At 39.0% G+C, this 23,360-nt stretch overlaps 1 protein-coding gene across 1 annotated transcript in view; it reads right to left on the minus strand.

The window, feature by feature from the left end:
- Positions 1-6,679: 6,679 nt before the first annotated feature.
- CEP164 (centrosomal protein 164) overlaps positions 6,680-23,360 on the minus strand; it is a 41,903-nt gene continuing 25,222 nt past the window's right edge. The window contains exons 21-30 of the mRNA XM_063435767.1: positions 21,382-21,545; positions 19,643-19,778; positions 19,392-19,462; positions 18,059-18,254; positions 14,918-15,025; positions 12,852-12,960; positions 12,287-12,631; positions 8,387-8,453; positions 7,738-7,860; positions 6,680-7,024 (exon numbers count right to left, since the gene is read on the minus strand). Of these exons, the coding sequence (XP_063291837.1) occupies positions 6,928-7,024; positions 7,738-7,860; positions 8,387-8,453; positions 12,287-12,631; positions 12,852-12,960; positions 14,918-15,025; positions 18,059-18,254; positions 19,392-19,462; positions 19,643-19,778; positions 21,382-21,545 (1,416 nt within the window). The 3' untranslated portion in view covers positions 6,680-6,927. The remainder of the gene's footprint in view (positions 7,025-7,737; positions 7,861-8,386; positions 8,454-12,286; positions 12,632-12,851; positions 12,961-14,917; positions 15,026-18,058; positions 18,255-19,391; positions 19,463-19,642; positions 19,779-21,381; positions 21,546-23,360) is intronic.

Raw genomic sequence — 23,360 nt, forward strand, 5'->3', positions numbered from 1 at the left:
AGCAATAAAGCATGTAAACACTGGGTGTTTTTAAACTCGGGACAAAATTTTGAATCTATTTAGCAGTTTTTTTCATTAGCTTTTGTAGATAAGTAAAAGATTTTTCAAGTAAAAGTCCAAAAACATGTTTTTTTTTTTTTTTCACCATATTTTATTATTTTTTTTAAATACAATATATGACATAATATAAATACTGGTATGTAAAGAAAGCCCTTCTTGTCGTGAAAAAAACAATATATAACTTGTATGGGAACCGTAAATGAGAGAGCGGAAAATTACAGCTAAACACAAACACCACAAAAGTGTTAAAACTGCTCTGGTCCTTAACGTACAAACATCGCAAAAACAGGCCGGTCCTGAAGGGGTTAAATGGCAGTGAATTGAGCAGTGAAATTGCAGGGGAATGATCTATACACTAAAACTGCTTTATTTAGCTAAAGTAATTTAGGTGACTATAGTGTTCCTTTAAGTAAGACTCTGCTTGTTGGCTAACAGAAGATAAACATACGAACAGGTAAATAGTATCTCACTTTTACATAGAAACAATAAGCACCCTCATACACACCCAATAACAAAGAACGTTACAACCATTTCAAAGTGCGTACAATAGGATCATAAATGGGGTTCAATAGCTCCAGGCAAAATAGGCCAAGAGCAGATAGTCCAAGGGGTCAGCACCAAATGAAGTCATCCTTGGTGTTCAAACATTATTACTTTATTTAATTATTATTAATATCTGATAATAAAGGCCCATGATGAGACCCTGCATCCCCTGGGGAGAGTTTCTGGTATTCTCTCCTTTATCAAAGAAGGAATTCTCCAGTTGTGAATGGGACACAGATCCCCCTCCCCAAAGCAAAGCAATGGATAAGAGATATGGGACATGTCATGTCTTATGCTATACAGCAAAACTGATTTTCTAGAACACTAGACATGATAAAAACACTTCTAATATGCAAAAACAATCTAGTGACATTAACATTAAACATAAGGAAATAAACAAGGATAAACAATTCCAAACAAAGGCTTTACTAATGTAAATGGTGAATGACGGTAAATTAGGTTAAAGCCTCCAATATAAATGTATCTATAAATGTTCATATGTGGTCCTCGGGCACTTACCTTGCCAACCACACGTACAACGAAGATCAACGCGGTCATAAGTGAAGCAAGCATGATGTTGGAGAGGAAAAAAAAAAGATGGAATCTGTAGAATCCCACCGGTATCCTTCCCTCTCTCTTCCTCTACACAGCAAGAAGTTTAAATCTGTTAATAAGATTAGCATTCTGAAAATCACCCACCTTCTGTCCATAGACGATAATCCTCCTACTTCACCAGGAAACTACAGAGTCACTTTACAATGTGACAGGCTGATTTTATAGCTAGAGAAGGCCAAGACAGAGGAGTGGTTAGAGAAAGCCAAAATGAAAATAAAGACGGCGGCAACAAGTAAAATTCAAACACTTTATTGCATCAAATTGTTCAAATGTCCCCAGTATTCTTCTCCTTAGTGGATCTCTCGTGTGTGGAGTCTCCAGACCTCATAGTCCGCCACCGGCTGCGGAACTATAAGCTTATCGACATCAAAACACGATCACTTCCTTGAGGCGGGGATTACGTCCAAACCACGCAACGACGTGACTTGGCGTAGGCGTGATGACGCATTTCGCCAATCGGCTTCCTCAGTGAACTGAGAAGAATACTGGGGAAGTTTTAACTATTTGATCCAATAAAGTGTTTGAATTTTACCGGTTGCTGGCATCCTTTCCTGCATCGTTTGGCTCATCTGCTCTGTGTTTGTGAGTGTTCAATTCTAGTATCTCACCATTCACTCATTTTATATACAGATTGACACTATATATATATATATATATCTTTATTTTTGTATTTTCTTGAGCTTTGGTGGAAGATACCCATGTACTTACATTCTCATACTTTATACTGATTGTAAGTGTTCCATTCATTTTTTTTGTTTCACTATAAGGATTTTTGGAAGAGGCATTGCACAATATTGATTTGAGACCACAATAGAATTTGCACTAGATCACTTTAGTGATTTAGATACACTTTGATGGTTTTAAATTAAATAAGTGTATTTTCACTATTTGTCATTTTGAGTCTTCAAGACATAACGCACCTATTTTTGTTTTTTTATAGTGTAGCTATTTAGGAAATATGTTTTAGGTTCTTATCCTATGCATGAAAATTAATTAATGGTGGTTTTCAGGTGGATTATTGTACAGCCTTCGTGGTCTTTTGCTTCAACCCAGCAGGGCATTAAAATCTAGTATATAAAAAGGATATTCATTTAATTTTCACCTTTAAGAGAACAATGTGGTCAGTCAGACTTGTGTCAACGTTATATACATTTTTATTTGCCTTAGCATTTCATTGGTAGAATCACCGTAAACCTGTCATTACAATGTAGCCTTCAGTGGTAGGTACAACACTATTGGTAATAGTATGCTCTCATCTTCTACTGGGACATCTCTCAGGAAGGTTCCAGCATATTTCTTTTGAATCACAATCCTCTGCGTCCAGTAGAGTAGACTCAATATTCCTTATTTGTGCCTTATAAGTGACTCTAGATCAGGGGTAGGCAACCTTTGGCACTCCAGATGTTGTGGACTACATCTTCCCTGACACTTTGCCAGCTTTATGGGATATGTAGTTCACAACATCCGGAGGCCTGCCCCTGCACTAGACAGTTATGAGACTAGTCATCCAGACTAAGGATATATTAGAATTTATGGCTTTTTAGAGAGGTTACTGCAAGCATCGTTTTGAAAACCCTTTTTAAAACCAGGATGTGACACTCTTGGCTCATCATATTTGAAAAGATTGACAGTGGGTTGCTGATCCTAGCTGTATCAGTCTCCTCTTTGTGTTATCTCTATTTCTCTTGGTCAATCTGTTTGATGAACACCAGACAAATGTCATGTACAATATATCCAGTGCATTCTATGCCAAGAAACAAATGGCTTGGGAAGAGATCGGTTATTACTGGCAATAGCTGCTGACCAAAAACGTGGTCAAGGATCTATCCAGAAATGTATCTTAAGAATAGAGGGATCCAGTATCACCATGCAAAGTGATGCTGTACTGCACAATGTCCCAGACTCTATCACTAGCTTTATTTGGATGGTGGCATTTGGTGTCACAATATTTTGTATATGTGCAAAAGAAAATATACCTGTACTCTACTTTCGTGAGAAGATCCTCAAAATCTGCACTGCAAGGCTTCTGTGGATGCGGTTTTATATATTGGAACCATTACACTTAGGGCAATGTGGCATATAAAGATGGTCCATATGGGTGTTTTCCTAGACCTTTGGTCTATATCATCCTTCGCTGGGTCTGTTAGAACAACTATTTCTTCCCCAACCACTAGCTTTATAGGATTATTGAATTTCCTCTTTCACAGATTTATGGCATCCTACTATCCTATTTTTGAATCTGGAATCACAGTTCATCTGATTTAAAATATATTTATTACCATGTTCACAGTACACTGAGTAAACGTGTTACATTCCAAACTGCCAAAATAAATTTGAGAAGGCGATAGTTTCTCATATTAAGCATCATCGAACGTGGATACAGCACACGGATTTAATCTGAATACAAAATACAGTGAAATCCTTCAAACAAATTTAAACACAAATATTTAAAACAAAGTACTGAAATGTAATAAAACTTGTGGTAGGAGTGTAAAGAAAAATAAATAAAACAGACATTGCACAATGTATTTGTAACACGTGGAAGGAGATCCTGCTAAGGCAAAAGTTGAAATGTAATAAGGGAATAACTAAGAGGTATTAAATAGGAATTTGATTAAACAGTTTTATTAAATAAAAGTTTTTTAAAGCTAGAAGGGTTTTGCAGTGCAAATTTTATCTCCAAAGGAGCATCACTTTTAAAAAAAAATGTTTTACCCATAATGCTGCATGTGTAATATAAAATAATCGAACTTAATGCATTGCTTACTTGAGCGTATGAGAGCTAGCTCTGAATTCGGGTGAATTTAAGTCGGAACTTGCTAAATTTATAGAATTTTTTTTTTTACTTTATTACTCAGCCAATTCTGGTCCTTACATGTTGCACCACAAGGTGAAGACAGACAAAGTGAGTCATTAAGTGGTCATGAATTGGAGAGAGGGCTCATCCAACTTCCACCCAGATGACTTCACCTGCCATTTGATAACATTGACTACTGAATAGATTTGTTGACTTGTATCTGTCAGTTTGTACCTGCAGGACATAAAAAATCCAGTTCAATGGCATGAGTGATAAAACTGACACAGCACACAGACAGGCTGCCTTAAACATTGACAGCAGAAACTTTTAACACAAATGATGAAGCAGAAAATCGGAACAAGGAAACAGATGGAAACACTGACTCCAGAATACGGGAATGTTTATACTGAAACAGCTAAGGAGGAACCAGAAGCACTGGAACTCCAAAGGAGGAACCAGAAGGGCTTATACCTGGATGAACCCAATAACTGCCAAAGGTTCCATGGGGGGCATAGTGTATAAATAGACCCATGGATGCAATAGTAAAGGCTAAGAAGGAATAAAGGCTAAGTACATCCAATTCCTGCATAGAGAGGTTCAGGCCTGCTAACAGTCCGATAGAGCAAGGCAGAGAAAGCTATATGGCCTGGGTCAGACTTGAGAACAATGAATGAAGTTACAGTATAAGTTAAGAGAAGGCACCATTTATCAGGAAGACATGAAAGCCATGTACGTGTGTGTAAGAAAGCGGTTACATGTCTGCACAGCAGCATTTTACCTTTGGAATGTTCCCAACTTGGATGTTTGATTAGGGCTGCTAGACCCACCACATTTTCCTGGTCATACGTCCCCTATATACACAATGCTGGGTGGCTCTAGAATGCAGTACACAGAATTCCTATTCGGCAGTTTTTCTCAGTTATTAATGATTTTAATGGTTTTCCACCTGACCCATGTCTCAAGTGCCGCCCAATAATGGTGGATCTGACGGCCGTATGTGAGATAAAGATCAGAATCGAGGAAAAGGGGAAGGTTCTTGTTTGCATAAAACCAGGAATCTGGCTTTACGGCTTCATGCAAAATAACTAGGATTAGTGCATGTTGCCAGGTACATTCATCAATCTACGGCCTGGAAGAGTACACTTAGTAATCCAAATTAAAAATAATAGAAAAATATCAAACTATACTAAATTCCCAACTAGTTTGGCCTAAATGTAGCAAATATATTGTTTTAATTCACAACTGTTTTCTATAATTTGATTCTTAATTACTGTTCCCTGTATATCATGAGTATCTGTTTTCTGTATTGTGTACCACACTAATCTCCACTGACCAAATAAAATAATCCCTGTTTAGTAGATTTTCCACAAATTAAAACATGCATGCAATTAAATTATGCAATTCTTTTCATTGGGGGTATATATAAAAACAGTTTGTAAAAGCTACAGATAACCACTTCTAATCCCTTTCTGTGGCTGTCCAATCACAGACTTCTAAATGCAGCCCAATGAGAAGTCTGTGCAAGGCAGGTGCTCTTGGCACTTGCTGCCTCTCGAGTTTAGCTTCACTGAGCTAACCAAACCAGGAAGTAACAGGCCCAGGTGTCTGATCGTTAGCAAGGTAGAGTTTAACAAGGTTCATTTCTATTGAAATATGCACTTTTTGTAAATAAAAAATAAAAATAAAAAAAGCAAGCTTTAAGTGCTTTAAGTGTGTGGACTGTCCTTTAATGTACACACAGCTGGAGCGCTGTAGGTGCTGTAGATGCAAATATCCATTTTTGATATCTATCCTAGCTGTCCATATAAGAGTTAATTTGAACAAAGAATGAATTTGGTGTAACACGAGTTTCGTGTATAGCTGAATTAACCCCAACAGGTGCATATACCGGTATATAAATCTACACAGAAAAAAAAGGGGTATTATGGGCACACCCAGAATATGCAAGGGCAAAATACAGATTAGGGAACAGCACAGATTAGGGAACACAGTTTTTGCTACTTATCACCTCTCTATGTAAATAAATATGGACATTCAGTTACACCATATGGCCGTATTGTGTTAAGCCCCCCGCTACATAAAGTACCCCAATATTGGTGGGTCCTACTCTAAATTTAACGTAGGAGATTAGCATGTTAACTGCTTTATTGGGGTATTGGTGTGGGCTTAGCACAATATGGCCATATGGTGTAACTGAATCCCCTTGTTTGTTTGATTAGATTGGTGATTATAAGTAGCCTTGTAAAATGTGTGTGCTGCTCCCCAATCTGTATTTGATATACAAAATCTAGGTCTGTAGGCTGCTCTTTAGTATTAGGTTATATGTCACTGCTTGCTAATATGCACGTGCGACTCTTCAGACACACACGTTTTATGTCCGCATTACCGCAGTCTGTCTAGTGTATCTGTAACCAGTGATATACGTGTGAGCGTATTAACCAATAACAACTCTGTTATTACTCCTTTTTTATATAATGAGTAATTATATAGAATGTAATATAGTCTGATAATTTCTCCCTGAATCCCTATATTTAAAAAAAACACAAACAAAAAAACAAAACAAACACATGTATAAATATATACAATCTGTATAAATATATGCAAATGCCTGCTCTGGTTATTACTAGCTTTAGGCAGGCAGTAAATACAAAGCTTAGAAACGTATATACAGATTTGGTTATTCATTCAGCAATTTTAAAATGTTGAGTATCTGTGGCCAGACTTGTGTAACAGCATTTACTGCAAGTGGCTAATCTGCTACAGCCGACCAGAGAACCCCAAATGAAACCGAGAAAATAGTGAAGAGCGGTTACAGATGTTTGGAGTTTTTAATTCCCCAGTCTTCATTCCTGTCTGAGGGATAGGTAAGCAGCATTTATAAGGGCAGAGTATCTCTTCAGTTTGCTCCTGAGCTAGTAATGGAATACTTTGATCTGATTATTCTCATCCAGGCCAAGTTGTAACGGTCCAGTCCCCAATGGCTTTCTGTTTGCTCGGGAGAGGAGTGGGCTGGAAAAAAGGTCAAGGTAAAACACAGACACGTCCACCAGGAACTTTCTCATGCTCATTCGGATTTTGACATTACAGATGGGAACTAGTGAAAATAAATTAAAATTAACTTTTTGGGGGGTACACTTCAAACAACCCTGATTTAACAGTCTCTACCACAACTGGGAGGCATTTGCCAAGATACTGCATTTCTGGATTAGACAGCAATGGAAATCTATGGCAAATACTTAAAGACACAAGACCTTTAACCCCTTAAGGACCAAACTTCTGGAATAATAGGGAATCATGACGTGTCAGACATGTCATGTGTCCTTAAGGGGTTAAAGAAAATAAAGCTAAACCTCACATACGTGGAGACTTAAGAGTACAACAAACAGTTTTAGGTCAAACTGATAAATATGGAGTGATCAGCCAGCAGTAAATAGGGAGATGTTAGAGACATCATAGACACCACAGCTTAATTTAAAGTGGAGAATGGAATGGATACAAGTTACAGCCAAACCATTTCCTCTTAATGCGTATTAGTAAACACTCGATTCGTGAGTACCCTTTTTATTTCTGGGTACACAGTCGTCATAAGCAAAATATTCCCTTAATCGTCAATACTGGCATCCAATGAATGCCCCCTATTCCATGCATTATGAACAAAAACTAGTTAGATTCATTCTGTGTCTAGCTCACAGCTTCTGCCTATTTTTTCCTAGAAAGGATACACTCTGGGGTCATTCCTGAAGTTTTCCAGCCACTTCTTATTGGTGTCTATCATGGCTTGCATTCTACGATTGTCTGTGGATGACACACTGAATACTGAATTCTGCATCATTCGAACTTGCGCTCTGCATAGAAAAAGAAACTACAATTGATCAGATGTTTAACACGGCTAAGAAATATGTTTCCTACGTTTCAGATATCATTTCTGTAGTCTTTAAATCTGTTAAACAAAATCTGCCTGCAATACTGTATTTACCTAAACCGATACCCATCAATAAATCTGTCGCGTTACAACCTGACATTGATCAAATCACTTCACACAAATCACAGTTTGTTTCAGTCGCTTTCAAGATCTCAAATCTTGCATAACTCAGATGTGCAATCATGAAATATCTAGAGATTTTGACTTTTACAACTCAACCTGTATCTCCAGAGATTTATGGGATTGGATGCTGGGCTTGGGGGCTGTGACTACTTTCAGGGGAAGCAGTACAAAGATGTTTTTACATAAAGACATGAGTCAATGGGAATCAAAGAGCCAAAGGCAGAAGTCAATGAAAATAAACATCTCTCAGTCTGGTCCTTTCGATCTGTCTCCAAATATTTTCATTTTAATACAGTGATGTGTGTGGACTAAGATATATGACTTACCCAGCTGGGACATATCCCAATTTATTCTCGGTCTGTTGAGGTTTCTCGATGAGAGATGGTGACCCTCCTATAAAATAAGGGAAGGGAAAATCAAGATATTGGTTGTAACATCTAAGGATGTATTTGGAATTAAATTGTAGCTTTGCCTCTGTGAGTGAGGCCCATGACAAACACAAGTTTTTTATTCAATGAAACACACAGAAATGACAAAACAATACAGAAAGGATAAAGTTGTATTTAAACCCTTATAGTTATGATGTGCAAAAAAAAATTACATCGCGAAAATACATTCCTATTCTTAGGTATTTTACCAATATTAACAGCATGTTGTGAAACATCCTCAAAGTATGTTTAACATATTTACACTTGATATCATTAAACAGTAATAGACAAAGAAAAAACAAAAGACCAAAAGCTAATCATAGTGAAGTACTATTACTTTTAAGCGAATACCTTGGCTGCATTTTTCCTTCGGACCTAGAGAGTTTTCACTTGTGTGAGTAAGAGAGAAGGTTGTCTAGTAGCTAGCTTGAATCTTGTGTTCTCACAAGTAAATGCAATTATTTCACTTTTTTATGGTATGTTTGTTGTTTTCCAATAGCATATTAGGAGTGTTGCAACTCCTCAGCCATTTGTTCACCTGATGCCCATTCTTATTCTCATTTCAGTCACTAGAATATTTCTTCTGGACTCATGAGCTCTTTATCAAAATAATGAATAGCTTCTCATAAAAAAACAACTACCTTCTTTTTAATTTCAAGGTTCCATCCTATAACCCAGGGGTTATCCCAAACTGTGTGCCATGGCACCCTGGGGTGCTGCAAAATCTTTCCCCGTTGCTATGATTATAGCACGGGAAACATTTCTGCTGAACAGAGGGCAGGTGCTGCGGCTCTTTAAGACCACGACCGCGTCCCTGTAGTGTCGACAGAAAGCTTGTCACTTCCTCCCAGCTTCTTGTAGGGAGACAGCACAGGAGGAAGAGGAGGCGGCTACAGAGGCAGCATGAGAGGAGGGGAGAAGAAGCACGAAGAGCTGATCCCGACATCTCACTCCCACCAGTCGTCAGCAGGACCAGGACTCCACTCAAGCCACCCTCCTGGACACACAAGGTAAGATAACAGGAGGGTGGCAGGAGATATAAAAAATATCACTTGTATGTGTTTATGTCAGATTGTGTGTGTGTGTGTGTGTATATATATATATATATATATATATATATATATATATATATATATATATATATATATATATATATATATATATATATATATATATATATATATATATATATATATGTCAGTGTGCTTCTGTTTGTATCTGTGTCACATCTGTGTGTCAGGATGTGCATATGTGTATCATGGTGCATGTGTATGTCAGTGTGCATGTGTCAGTGTTTGTGTGTGTCAGGGTCCATGAACCCGTGTGTTTGTGTGTGCATATGTCAGTGTATGCATATGTTAAGGTGTGTGTATGTGTCAGTGTATTATATCTGTGTAAGTATGTATGTATGTGCATACATCCAAGCAGTCAAACACCAGTACAACATGCAAACCCACTCCTACAAATGTTACATACAAACACACCCCTCTTCACTCAAACACAAATCCTTCACACAAAAGTACATCCACAGGGACGGGGCCTGACCGCAATGCAGACAAGTCGCACATGAAGTGAGTTCCTGAAAAGAGAAACCAAACGAACAAAAATAACTTTGCTCCCAAGAAAACAAGCTCCGACACGGCTGGAGTCACTATACACTCACGGGAGACACCTCTTATGGCATCTCAGCACTAGACCGGCGGTCAAAACCCGAAGCTTCTTTGGGGCCTATTTGCGGGAGAGGCTGGGGAGATAGGGCCGGTCTCCCTGCTGCCTCCACTGCTGGAGCACAAAGAGGCAGACCCCCCCCCCTCCCCCGTTGGGTGTTATCACGGCACCAGAGCACCAGCTACAGCAATGTTCGCATAGCATACTCAAGAGTCAAACATGTATGTCTAGCACTGGAAATGTTCATCACTTTATTCTATAAGTCTAAACTCTGCAGGGCTTACTCCACACTGCAACCCAAGTAGCGATTGTGTGCGTGGGGATACAGTGGTTTATATAGTTTGTATGTTTGCTTTTGATTCTTCTCACTTCTGAAGAGCAAGGTCTAGTACAGACCCCAGTTTACCTAGTGCTACGTCTACATGCCTAAATACTCAAACCTAGTTGCAGTACTAGTGCACATTTGACTTGTGAGCCTCAGACTGTTATTACCAGAATAGCCTGTGACCCTATCTAATGTATATTATGCTACTGTGCACTCAGGAGATGTACCTAGCTTGTTAAATCCAACCGGTTATAACCAAACCAGGAAATGGCAATAATGTCATAACGCATAATGTACATCCCATTAAGCAATGTTTGTTATCACTCATGTGGACGATTTACCGCCTACCTATATGCTACTTTATACCTGAATAATCTGATTTATGTTAATCTAACATGTCATTAAGCAAGCAAGCATACAATTAAGCTATCAGTCTGTTTAAATCTAGCATGTTATACCAGAAAATGATGCTTACTAGCCTGCTATCTCCATGTTAATGTTATACTGGCACGTGTCATGTTTTCTACCTTCGTCACACCTCTGAATATTTCACCCTGACATATGCATCTTACTATACAATCGTTTGCTTATACCTGACATCAATATAAAATTGTGCTTGTCTATCTTGTGCCCCGCATGTTGAGCGTGGGAAATGTTGGAGGACTGCTCTTGGGGCATCTCTCACCTGCCTGTACTACACATATGCACAGTAAAAAAAAAAAAAATAATAATAATAATTTAAAAAAAAAATCCACATTTAGATGTGAACATTACATTGAAACACACCCCTGTATTCAAACAGAAAAATGACATACAAACACACCCCTGTAATCAAACAGAAAAATTACATACAAACACACCCCTGTATTAAAAAACTAAAACTATATTCAAGCACCCCTTCAAACACCAACACTCTACATTACACTAAAGTGCCAGTATATGCCGCAGTGCTGTACAGATTATAAAACCTAGAAATTTTGACTTGGGGCACCATGGAAATGTTTTTTTAACTATTAACGGCGCCTTGAACCTAAAAAGTTTGGGAACCACTGCATTAACCCATCTACTAATGGCAGTAAAGCACAGACAATAGGTCATAGAACAGCTTTAGGACATGGTGTCTACAAGAAGTAGGAGAACGGTGTGATTGACAGTAGGAGAACGGTGTGATTGACAGTAGGAGAACGGTGTGATTGACAGTAGGAGAACGGTGTGATTGACATTTGTCGAGAACTTTCTTCACATCAAGAACAAAATTATCTGTGATGCCATGCGCATAGCTCTGCTCCTCCGCAAGACCCCACCTTTAAATAATGTCACACAAACATCGTTCTCATTCATTCCTTTGATTTTTTGGGTGTTTTATGCATTTTCAGATCTCTCCTAGAACGCAGTCCCGCTTCTTAGTTATATCAGAATGACTCTCACACTACCTGAAGTCCTAGCAATCTGACCTTAGGCATTGTATATGGGCAGGCTGAATTATACGATCAGAGATCAAGATTTTTAATGCCCACTAGCCAATATTCACTCATGTGCCAACCAGACTTGCCACTGTAACTTTTAGGACTTGATATTTGGAGTCCTAATACTATTAAGAAACAATTCATATATGTATACACAGGGTATAAATGAGATCAAGTTTCAATTGTGTTCCGATTAGCTAGGGCAGGGCTGTGTGGTTGGACACAATGCTGCTCTCATTCTGTGGCTCATCAGGAGCGTTAAATCATTCTTTAGTTACCAAAGAAAATCAGTAAGTAATATATTTACCCTAATGGAGCAAAACAAAATACCAGCCTTACCTGGGAAATACTTGCGCCATTTTTCTTCCAAAAGTGCATCGACAGACTGCGTGGCGGGAGTAGATGTAGATGGAAGGCTTGAGTGCAACCTGTTGTCCCAGGCCCACCTAGATGGTGGAGGAGCACCAGAAGGAGTAGATATTCTGTTTAGCGTGATGTACGAAGAAAGTGGCATGCCTGCCAGTACCTGAGACTGTGTGTGCATTAGAGGCGAGGAGTGCGGGTTACAGGCGAATGGACCTGTAGGAGTTAGGACTTTGTTGAGATCATTGGTGAGACGTTGCAAAGTGTCGATCAGATTCTGCACCCTCTGTGAATTACCAAATTGTGACGGAAGAATATCATCTGTAAAGACAAAGAATTGTTAGACTTGAAACCAAAAGGAAAGCAGAACCTCAAAATGGAAAGGACTCCCAAAGAATGTGAAAATAAATTCAGTAGAGAAAGAAAAAATGTTCAGAGTTCAGCATGATATTTCCAGTAATAAAAACAGTAGGTATGGGAAGGGAACTTTAGAGATTTTTCATTATAGAGGTGATAATGACATTAGGGATTAGTTGCTCACATTTGTATGCGTCACTGCTTGATATACTGCAGGTGTCCTCGGAGTCACTTAAGTCAAATGTCACAGCTTTTTTATTTTTGGTACCTTTCGTTATATCCTCCCCAGAAATCTGTACAGAGATAGAGAGAAAATGAGAAACGGGAAGGAAAAAGGACACCTTGATAAATAACAGAATATGACAAGAGAACAACCTTAGAGCACTGTATAAGAGTGGGAAATAAAGGTCTCCAAGAATTAAAATAAATAGCAGGCGTGACAGAGGTGAACAGGGATGTAATAATCCGCTTTCAAAATGGCCCTGACAAGCAGGCGTGTATGACCACCATCTGCAGTAAGTCACCTTACAGCTTTGAAGAACACCAGCTGGCATTCTTCTCGGATTTATCTAGACCGACCCTGGAATGGCGCAGGTCTCTGAGACCTTTAACCATGGAACTGACAAAGCACAAAATGCCCTAAGAAGTATCCTGATTGACCACAGCTCCGGGACATTAAAAGTCTTGGAGGCATCTTAAATCTCTGACACACTCCAGAAGATCGGGCTGTCTCCTGATTTGGCAGGTTTACTGCCCAAAGCTCCAGCCACACAGTTGACTGCCTGGGACCCCGTGAAGGTTCGCCCGTTTGTACCAGCAGCACTGAGGTGAAGGGGTCCCCTGAAAGGTCATTGACCACCAGCATTTATCCTGTTATGTTTAGTTTGTTTAGTATGGTTTCCTTATATTATTCTGTTTTTGTATATAATAACCTTAACATATCCAACTATTACTACTAATATTTTGTTACCAGATGGAAAGCCCTTCGGGATGCATCTCCTCCCTTCACACTACTCAGCCACTTACATGACCCTCCAACTTTCATTCCAAATTCAACATTGTGGGTGAGTGGCATACATACACACCAAATCTTGAGATGGCGAAGGAACATAGCCTATGCTACCACTTCTAACCTTACTCTACTTGCAACACATCCTGTAGGGGTAGTGGACCTAGTCTGAGATACTTACAGTCACATTATACTTAATTACTTTTGTTTATGTTTTTTCTTAAATACAAAACACAAAAAGTCCACTAGAGATTACACTACTGTCGCTAATAACAGCATGTCATGTATATTGTACATTGATATCTCTTTTTTTTTACCTATTTGTACCTGTACAATACCTGCATCCTATGTGGATTGAGAATAAAGAAAGAATTAAACAAAAAAAAAAAAAACTAAATAAAAAAAAATTATGATTATATATATATATATATATATATATATATATATATATATATAATAAATATATTTCTAAATATTTAATTATTTTTCATTTTTATTCAACAATATTAAATCTTATGAAACACTTATCCAAAAGTATTAAAAGTGAGGCCATAATGTGAGTGTGATATCCAAACATTGTAGGAAGATAGATTCCTAAAGTCAATGCTAATTTTATGTGATATTAAAATGTAACAGGGGAGTAACCTTGCCACCAACCAGTGTTACGATTGCAATGTTTCACACCAGTAAAGTAGGTAACAGGCAGATTTTAGAAATGATCCAATTCTGGAAGACACCGACGCTCTTCCATATATGGCCAGTAGGAGGCATATGCCAAAAAAAATACAGAAAATATAACTTTATAAGCTTGATCCATTGTTCATCTGCAAAAGATATCTGCAAAAGGTCCACGTATGATGTCATGACTGGGAGTTCATTGTTTGAAACAGAAGTAAAATTTTATGAAAATTAGCTTCTTTTCTGGACCAACAGAAGCTCATCTGAATAAAATATTTCTGTTATATCAGGGGGCAACAAAAAATGAACAAAATTCAGTTGACGACTGGCTCACTTTCAGAAAGTATATGCAAGTGAAGTTCTCAAAGAATGCATTGAAACTTGTTATGTAGCGAACACATTGTATGCAGAGGGAAAATATATTCATTCTACATTCTCGTGTCACTCAGCCATCGCGACATCCATCATTCTAACACAAGCATTGCATCTTGACTCGAATGCTACAGGAACACAGCATTTACATGCAACCTACAGAAAACGAATGTTACCATCTAACGTCATACCTCTTCAAGAAGAGAACTCTGTAGTTCTTGCAAACAATGCTCCTTCTCTTGCACCAGAATCCGTCCCTTCACCACGGTGCTCTGAATCTCATCCAGATTTCGTACCTCCTGCAAGGAAACATGTACCCAGCTAATGAACATGGCTAGTAATATGTCGGTAGCAATATAATAAGGTGTATTCACAGTGACAAATGGGCATGCCACATGTACTCTAGTATAGTGCACAGTAACATTTGAAGTCCCTGTATTTGCTACAGATTCCTATGCTGTGCAGCATCTGAAATAAACTCTGACCAAACCAGACATCAAGTACAGCAGTATTTTTTGTAGCTAAAAGGAAAATAATGCAGTATTGGGAAAAGCAGAAGGGATGGGCTTAAAACTAATTATTCTATAAAAATAATAAAGAAGATTACTATAAACCAATCAGTATAAAGAAGTGGAATTTAACCAACACAGTGCAGATCAGATGTATGGGAATCTGCAATGTCCCTTTAATAATATAAACCTAACAATTAATAGTGTCACCTAGCCCTACGTGGAGTGTCTCTTTAACCCCTTAAGGACACATGACAAGTGTGACATGTCATGATTCCCTTTTATTCCAGAGGTTTGGTCCTTAACGGGTTAAAGAAACACGTCATACACCATAACCACTACTAAATAATGTTGTAGTGGTTATGGTGCCAGGTGCACCCTGACAACTCCCAATGTAAGTCGTCAAACTGTTTTAGAATTGTTTAATTTCTTACCTCGGATCTGCCAGACACCGCTCCCCACATCCACAACAGCCTTCAAAGAGCTGGACACTGTCTGTCTGAGCTAAGCCGGCAATCAATTGGCACTCTCAGCCAATGAGTTAGCCTTCAATGCAGCTAATAGAAGCTCCTAAACCGGAGCTTCCAGCTCTCTGAAAGTTATAGTGAAGGCGGAAGGGGGCGCCTTGTAGACATCAGGAAGGAAGTGTAAATATTCTGAAGCCGTTTTACTACTTACAATGGGGTGGAAGTTATTACACCACTAACTTCCCCAGTGCACTTTAATAACGTTAACCCACCCAGCATAACTAACTGTAACCCAATGTATGGGAGCCTGGCGTTTCCCTTTAACTAATGCTGACAGGCAGGCTTATCTTCTGTCCAAGAACATAATCCGTGGGTCACGTCATGCTGCCGGGCATGTCCTTCCCACCGACAGCAGTAACGTGTGGATAGACATCACTTTAAACAGTAAATAACATGAAAATACACGGTGTCCATCTGCCAAACAGCAAGCTAAAACAGGACTTGCTCAATTTAGGCCAAGTAGTAGAAGTGGAAAAATAAATCCCTTTTGCCAAACTCTGTCATTTTCCTCCATATGACTTACAGTTTAGTAACCAGACTCCAAAATAAATGAACCAAGTGTAGCAATTTATTTCAGAAACTGTTAAAGGGACCCTATAGTCACCAGAACATCCACATCTTAATGTAGTTGCTCTAATCAGTATAGTATGCCCCTGTAATCATGTTAATGTAAACACTGCCTTTTCAGAAAAAAAAGGCAGTGTTGACATTGCTACATAGGGACACCGTCAGTCACTCAGACGGCAACTAGAGGGGCTTCCTGGGTCAGTGCAGCACTGACATTCAGAGTCTACACACTCTCAATGGAGATACTGAACATTCCTCATAGAGATGCATTGATTCAATACATCTCTATGAGTAGATGCTGATTGGCCAATTCTGCATTTTGCCATGTGTGTGCGCATCAGCCTCCCAATGCTTTCCTATTGGAAAAAATTTGATTGGCTTAAAGGCGGAGCGGGCGCGGAGCTAGTGCCGGCGGACCTGCCCAGCGCTGAAATAAAGGTAAGATTTAACCCTACTTAAGGGGGTGGGGGGCAGCCTAAATAGTGTTAATACTATAGGGTCAGGAACACAGGTTTAGTATTCCTTTAATCATTTGGAAGTGGTTAGTTTGGGGTGTACATTTTCTTTATGTCTGCTGCGGTCTCTGGTGCTACGAGATTGCAGCTAACAAGGAAAAAGAATGACTTGACCAATAATGTGACTGCAATCCACTTACGGCCAAAGTCCAGTAATCAGAAGTATCCCATTCTAAGCCAGACACAATGCCAATCATTGGTGCAGAAAAAAAAAAAAATACATGTTTCCCATCAATGTCCCATTATTACTGGCCTTAATATGTAGAGCTTTGGGATTCTCACATTACAGGAGGAGCATAGTGTCCAAAAAAAACAAAAATAAGAGAAGGTTACTGCAGAGACCTAAAGGGGTAAACTGATGCATCATTCTTAACACTGCCAGAAAGAGATAAACCCCTCCTCGCTCTTGGTGGGAGTACAACGACAACCAAAAAAGAATGTCCCAAGGGGGAAATGCTTTACACAGGCCCATCTGTAAACCCAGTGTATAGCGATGAGCATGAAAACAAATAAAATGGGTAACAGCTCTTTATCAGTGACAATGCCCATTTCCTTTGCAGAAGCTGTGACGGGATTAGATTTTATAACATTGAATACAGACATGTCTAGAGAGCATGGTTTAGATCATTTTGGAACACCTGGAGCTGAATTTGCCATCTACATCTTTCATAGTTGAAATTGTCCAATTAAATTTTACAGTTACCTTTAAGGAGAGCTCAAACTGTTGACATTCTCAGCATGATTATTTTTAATAATCACACACACACAAACTAAAAGCAAACCGATCAATAAACATACCTAGAAGGGTGGTAACATTTACCCAGGCATTCGGTTACCTGCTGGATAACTTACTTTTGAGCTTATTGAAAATGTTAACCCTCCCATATCAGTATATCAAAATATCACAAAATTGTAAAAAATGTGGTCAACATTTAAATCACTATAAATGTTTATTTCCCCCTTGGCTGGTATATCAATACTGGAAGAGGGTTAATGGCAGGGGTGCATTAATATTATCATAACAGCACAAGCCACTGTAGACCAAGGGTGTCCAAAGGTTAGATCCCCAGATGTTTAAAAACTACCCTTTGCATGATGCTTGGTCATTTTAAAGGCATTCCAGTGGCATGAAAAGCATCATGGGAGTTGTAGTTCTACAGCATCTGGGGATCTACCATTTGGGCACCCCGGCTGCAGACTATCACTATTGTTACCTCGTCAATATTATTCTTCATCCCTTCCAGCAGTTTTGATTTCTCTGGATCCTGAGTTTCGCGCACATCATGACGCCATTGCTGCTTGGCTGCCTGCAGCAGTGTTTGCCGCCTGCACATTGAGCGTGTCTGAAGCCGTAGAAAATCTTTTGCTTTTTGTATGGAGGAGCCTTGGGACGAGATGTAATGACGCACACTGAAAAGAGAAAGGGGTGTGGCAGAAATTTGTTTTTAAAAAGGTTATTAAAAAAACAGAAATAAAAACACAAAAATGTAAAACAAACACACCACCCAAAAAGTCAACATGACCCTATAGTGTAAAAACCACCATTTAAGTGGCTTGGCCCCAATTTAAAAAGGTAAGAAAACTTACTTTATTTCTATGTGCCAGTGCTGGCCTCGCCCCTGATCCACCTTTCTAGCTAACATCATCAGAATTGATCATCTCAGCCAATCCAATGCTTTCCTATAAGAAACGCACTTGATTGGCTGAGATCATCAAGGGGACAGGGGTGGAGCCAAACGCCTGCTTGCCCAATCAGCATCTCCTCATAGAAATGCACTGTATCAATAGATCTGTATGGGGAAAATTTAGCACCTCCATGCAGAGCGTGGAGACGCTGACTGTCAGTGCTGCACACTCACTAGGGAGCAACGTAAACACTGCCTTTCCTCTGAAAAGGCAGTGTTTACAGCAAAAAGCCTGCAGGCAGGGAGTGACTATACTCACAAGAACAACTTTATTAAGCTGTAGTTGTTCTAGGGCCTATAGTGTCCCCGTAATTCTAGTTTATGTGCAATAAAGATTGATAACATTGTATTTTAAATACCAAAGAAAGAAAACAAAAAAGGAGAACCCAAGGGAAAGGAATGAAGGAAAAAGAAAAAAAGGGGAGGGATGGAAAATTGAGGAAATGGAAAAAGACAAGTTGAAAATAAGTGAAGAATAAAATAAGCGAGAGCCCAAAAGACAGTAGGTAAGAAAAAAGGAAATGAAAGAGAAGTGGAAGAGAAAAAGGGAAGAGAAAAGGGGAAGAGAAATGATGGTAGCACTAGAGACTGTAAGAATAAAGAAAGAAAATGGAATAGACAGAGGTCTCCAAGGAAGCATATAAGGGAAGAAAAATAGTAGAGACTAAGGGAAGTGGAAGGGGAAGGGGAAGGAGAGCAGAATGAAAAGGAATGAAAGAAAATATGGAGAAATTAGAGAGAACAAAGAAAGAAATGGAGTAAAACAATAGACAAAGAATCAAAGACTTTCAGACAGATGGAGAATGAGGGATTAATCTTTAAGCCATGACCATTTCCTTCAATATTAAATGATAATACGTACGTGTCCAGGTGGGGGTCATCATCCTGGTAATGCACTGGTGACAATGTAAGCCTGGATACATCTGTGTTTTGCTGTAGGGAATCAGATTTTCCAAAAGGTAGAAAAAAACTCAACAACGTCATGATATAGTTTTCAATCATGTATGTGATGAGAACACTTGTCAAATGTAATCATTGTTGTAAATTGTTTAAACGGTTACAAAAAACATGAACAGTCAGAGAAAACACACAGTGACAAAGGGCTGGACTTACAGGATCTGGGATTGGATGCTCAGGGCTGCTGGACCGCGTGAGGTCTTCCAGACGAAGTTCTGGTTCCACTCTCTGTTCTTCTCTGTTCAGCTCCTTCATACATTTTTGCTTTCTGCTAATCTCTTCCTCCAGGTGACTGCAGTAAGAGATAAATTGCTAGATTTGGTTTACCACAATACTTCCATAAAGTTAGATCTCACACCGCAGCCGATAAACTGAATGTTTACTAGACATCTCACACACACACACAAAAATAAATTAATTAAAACAAAAGCATTTTGACATTATTTCAAAAAAGGAATATTTAAAGTAAAACAGTAATTTCACAAAGTGGAAGTATCAGAAACTCATTGTATACATTATTCTTGGTGCTCAACAGAATTGATTCTTTGATTAGTGAAACACTTTTCCCACTCGGTTTATGTGTTTTACTGACATTATGTATTGGTGGGGCATTAAATACTGCTGATTTCTTAAATTATTTGTTGACTTGATGCAATATGTTCATGAATTGCTGCTCTCTTAACTTCTAAACATCTTAAAAGGGCCATCTAGGTACCATAACCAATACAGCTCATTGAAGTAGTGTCAGGTTGCCTAGCCGATAGACGCGGTGTCCTAGTGCTATATGCTATGTCCACATCATTCGGGAAGAAGAAACACGCGGCTCCCAGTCCGGTAACAGAAGACGCTACCCCATGCATTGAGTGTATTTTTATGTAAATGAGGCATGTCGCGGCACTGCATATTCCAGGCAGCCCACTTTATTCCCGAGACTTCAATATTGCACGTTCGGTCTCGTAGGGGTGACATGGACCAATTACAGTGCACATAACCATATAAACTGTGCTTTTGCTCGGTTGTGGTTTCCACTGTATTTCCCGATTAGCGTGTTTTCACTGTGTTTCTGACTTTCTGGTACTGACTTTGGTTTGTTTCATTGAATATGAGTATCTTTATTACCCAGACCATTGCTAGTTTTCGCGTTTCTCAATACTTCTGTATTCCTAACCTTAGTTTTATGATTTTTTCCTATTATCTTGTGTGTAACTCAGCATCTCTAAGTACCAGTAATGTACTCTATGCGGTTTCCTTTTATTCTGACCTAAGTTCTGCAATAGGATATAATATCCTGACAAGTCGTTATAGTGCAAGGACTCTATGGGCCCCATCCACCAGCTAATTTGTCCTCCAAAAGTTCTCTGCCCATCATTGCCATGTACAGATGGTTGGACAGATTTAAACTTGGTAACGTGGAAGAATATTCTCCATTATCAGTGCACCTGCAAAAGCGCAGGCTTAGGATGCTAGGAGGACCAACGTTCATTTGTAAAAATGCTCCAAAACAGGATAGCATCCACAAACCCAGAGAATCATAACTACTAAAATAAACTATATAGGTTAGAGAGTGTGCAGGCAGCCCATTTAAAAAAAAAATCCATATACATTAAATGGGGTTTAGTTAGGGGCTAGGAAAAACAGAATAAGTCTCACTACTGGCATATCAAAAGAGAAGCTGCTACTTCCAGTGCAATGACCAGCAGTCTCGGGCAGATTGGTGTTTGGAAAGTGGATCTGTTATGAATAAACATGTGGATAGGAAGTTCTGCATCGGGTAGGTAAACAGGTCAGTGATACATTTTGCTTGTAATACAAACTAATAGTTATTCAAACGTCATTTCATCATACGCATAGTTTATGTATTATTTGCAGCGGTTTAGAAGGGATGAAGGGTTTACCTGGACATTTTTTGCAGTTCAGCGTAACGGTTTTGAATAAGCTCCACTTTGTCTTCCATGTCTGATCTATGGCGCTGCATCTCCTGCAACTCCTGCTGTGATTGCTTTAATAAGTTGGATAGCTGGGCATGCTCTTTTTCCATTTTCACCTTCATCTGAAAATCCTGGGAGGAGGAGAGTGACACAAATTATAGACAGAACTTTAGGAAAGGTAATATGTGCATGGATGGGTCATGCCAACACCCAGGGGCAGTCATCAATGGAAAAAAACACCTAAACAGGGCCCAAGTTATCAAGGTTTAATTTTGAAAAAAAATATTTTGTCATCGATAGAATAACTCCAGGTGTCTTTAAACAATGATCTCATTGATGGCTTTGTTGTAATTAAATCAGTGAATCTCATAATTCAGCTAGGTCTTTGCATGCAGTTCTAATAACATCATGTGTAATGTAAGGTATACTTGTGGTGTCCTTATACACTAGGAAGGAAAAGCATGGTTAAAGAATGGTCTTAGGGGTATACATAAGGCAAGGGCTAGGGCAATCACATGGAAAATTGTTTTGTTGACTTGCTGAGGGTGTGCAAAAGCATGCCTCACTGCTTGGCATGGAATTCACATGCAGAGTCCAGTAACCACCTAGTGCAAACACAGTGACACATGATTGCAAAATGTGCGTCAAATGACTATTTTTCAATGCCATTTATTTATCCCTTTAATATTCTAAAAGGAAAAGGGAAGGGGGGGATGTAGGGAGGAACGGAAGGACAGACCTGTGAACACACAAATTAAATAGTCTTTAATGATGACGAAAGAAGCAGACGTAGGGCGTGTCTACGTTGTGGAGACCGGGGCACAAAGTCGATGTTGGGCGCAACAACGAGCGTGCTGATAATATCGGGCAACATATGAAGCTGGACGGCACAGTCTGTATCTCAAGTGGAGCAGAGTGAGGGCGGAATCAGTTTGGCAGTGGGAGACACGTGAACCGAAAGAGAGAGGAGACGGCACTGACTGGGAGCGTCTCGCAGCTATGGGTTTGTGTTTTTTTCCCCCTCTTTGTTGTGGTGTGTAGCTGATTACATATAGGAATTAAAGAAGATATTCCTGGGTTTATCTACACACAAACCTCAAAGGCATTATGAGGGGGTTTAAGTGTCTCTACAGCTCATGACACTTGCTAAATTCCCAGTTTAAGATTGGGATTCTTTTTAGGTTATATATGTATATTGTAGATTCATGTCTTATTTCTCTGAGGCCAGGGGAGGTTGGATGTCTGGAGACCACCAGCATGGGTCAGCAATAATCTGATTGGAATGGTCAGGTTTATTTCAATCAATGCACAGGGTTTTAACTTATGCCAAAAAAAAAAAAAAAACGAGTATGCTTTTTGATATGCTAAAAAAAGAAAAAGCCCAAACAGGATGTATACAGGAAACACACTGGAGATTACAGGATAAAATGTAATTGCATACAAAGCATTTTCCCCTTATGATCCAGTCCTCTCTTAATGACAAAAAAAAAAGAGGGGTGTAGCAATAATTTTCTCCAGAAATATTAATCCGATAATTAAATTCCAAGACATAGATACAGAAGGAAGATTGATTATTTTGATTTGTGAGATTCATAATGTATTGTACACGAAAGCAAATATCCCCAACTAGATTTCAAACCAAATTTGTGTTGAAGTTGGATAGGATCAGGCAGGGATCAGTCATCATCGCTGGGGACTTTAACTGCATCCAGGATTCACTGTTAGACAAAAAAACCAATAGGGGATAAAAAGCCTGATAAAACCACTATTAATCAAGCGGGTAAATTTAGTCAAATATTGATAAGATCCTCGCTATTTGATACTTGGCGGACCTTACATCCAAAGGAGAGAGACATGTTTCTCTAAGTCTCATTGTGCGTACTCGCGAATAGATCTGTATCTAGAAGATGCAGGAGTGGTAGACAGAATAAAGTCCACAGCGATAG

Source organism: Pelobates fuscus, chromosome 11 (genome assembly GCF_036172605.1).
Source record: "Pelobates fuscus isolate aPelFus1 chromosome 11, aPelFus1.pri, whole genome shotgun sequence".
NCBI lineage: Eukaryota > Metazoa > Chordata > Amphibia > Anura > Pelobatidae > Pelobates > Pelobates fuscus.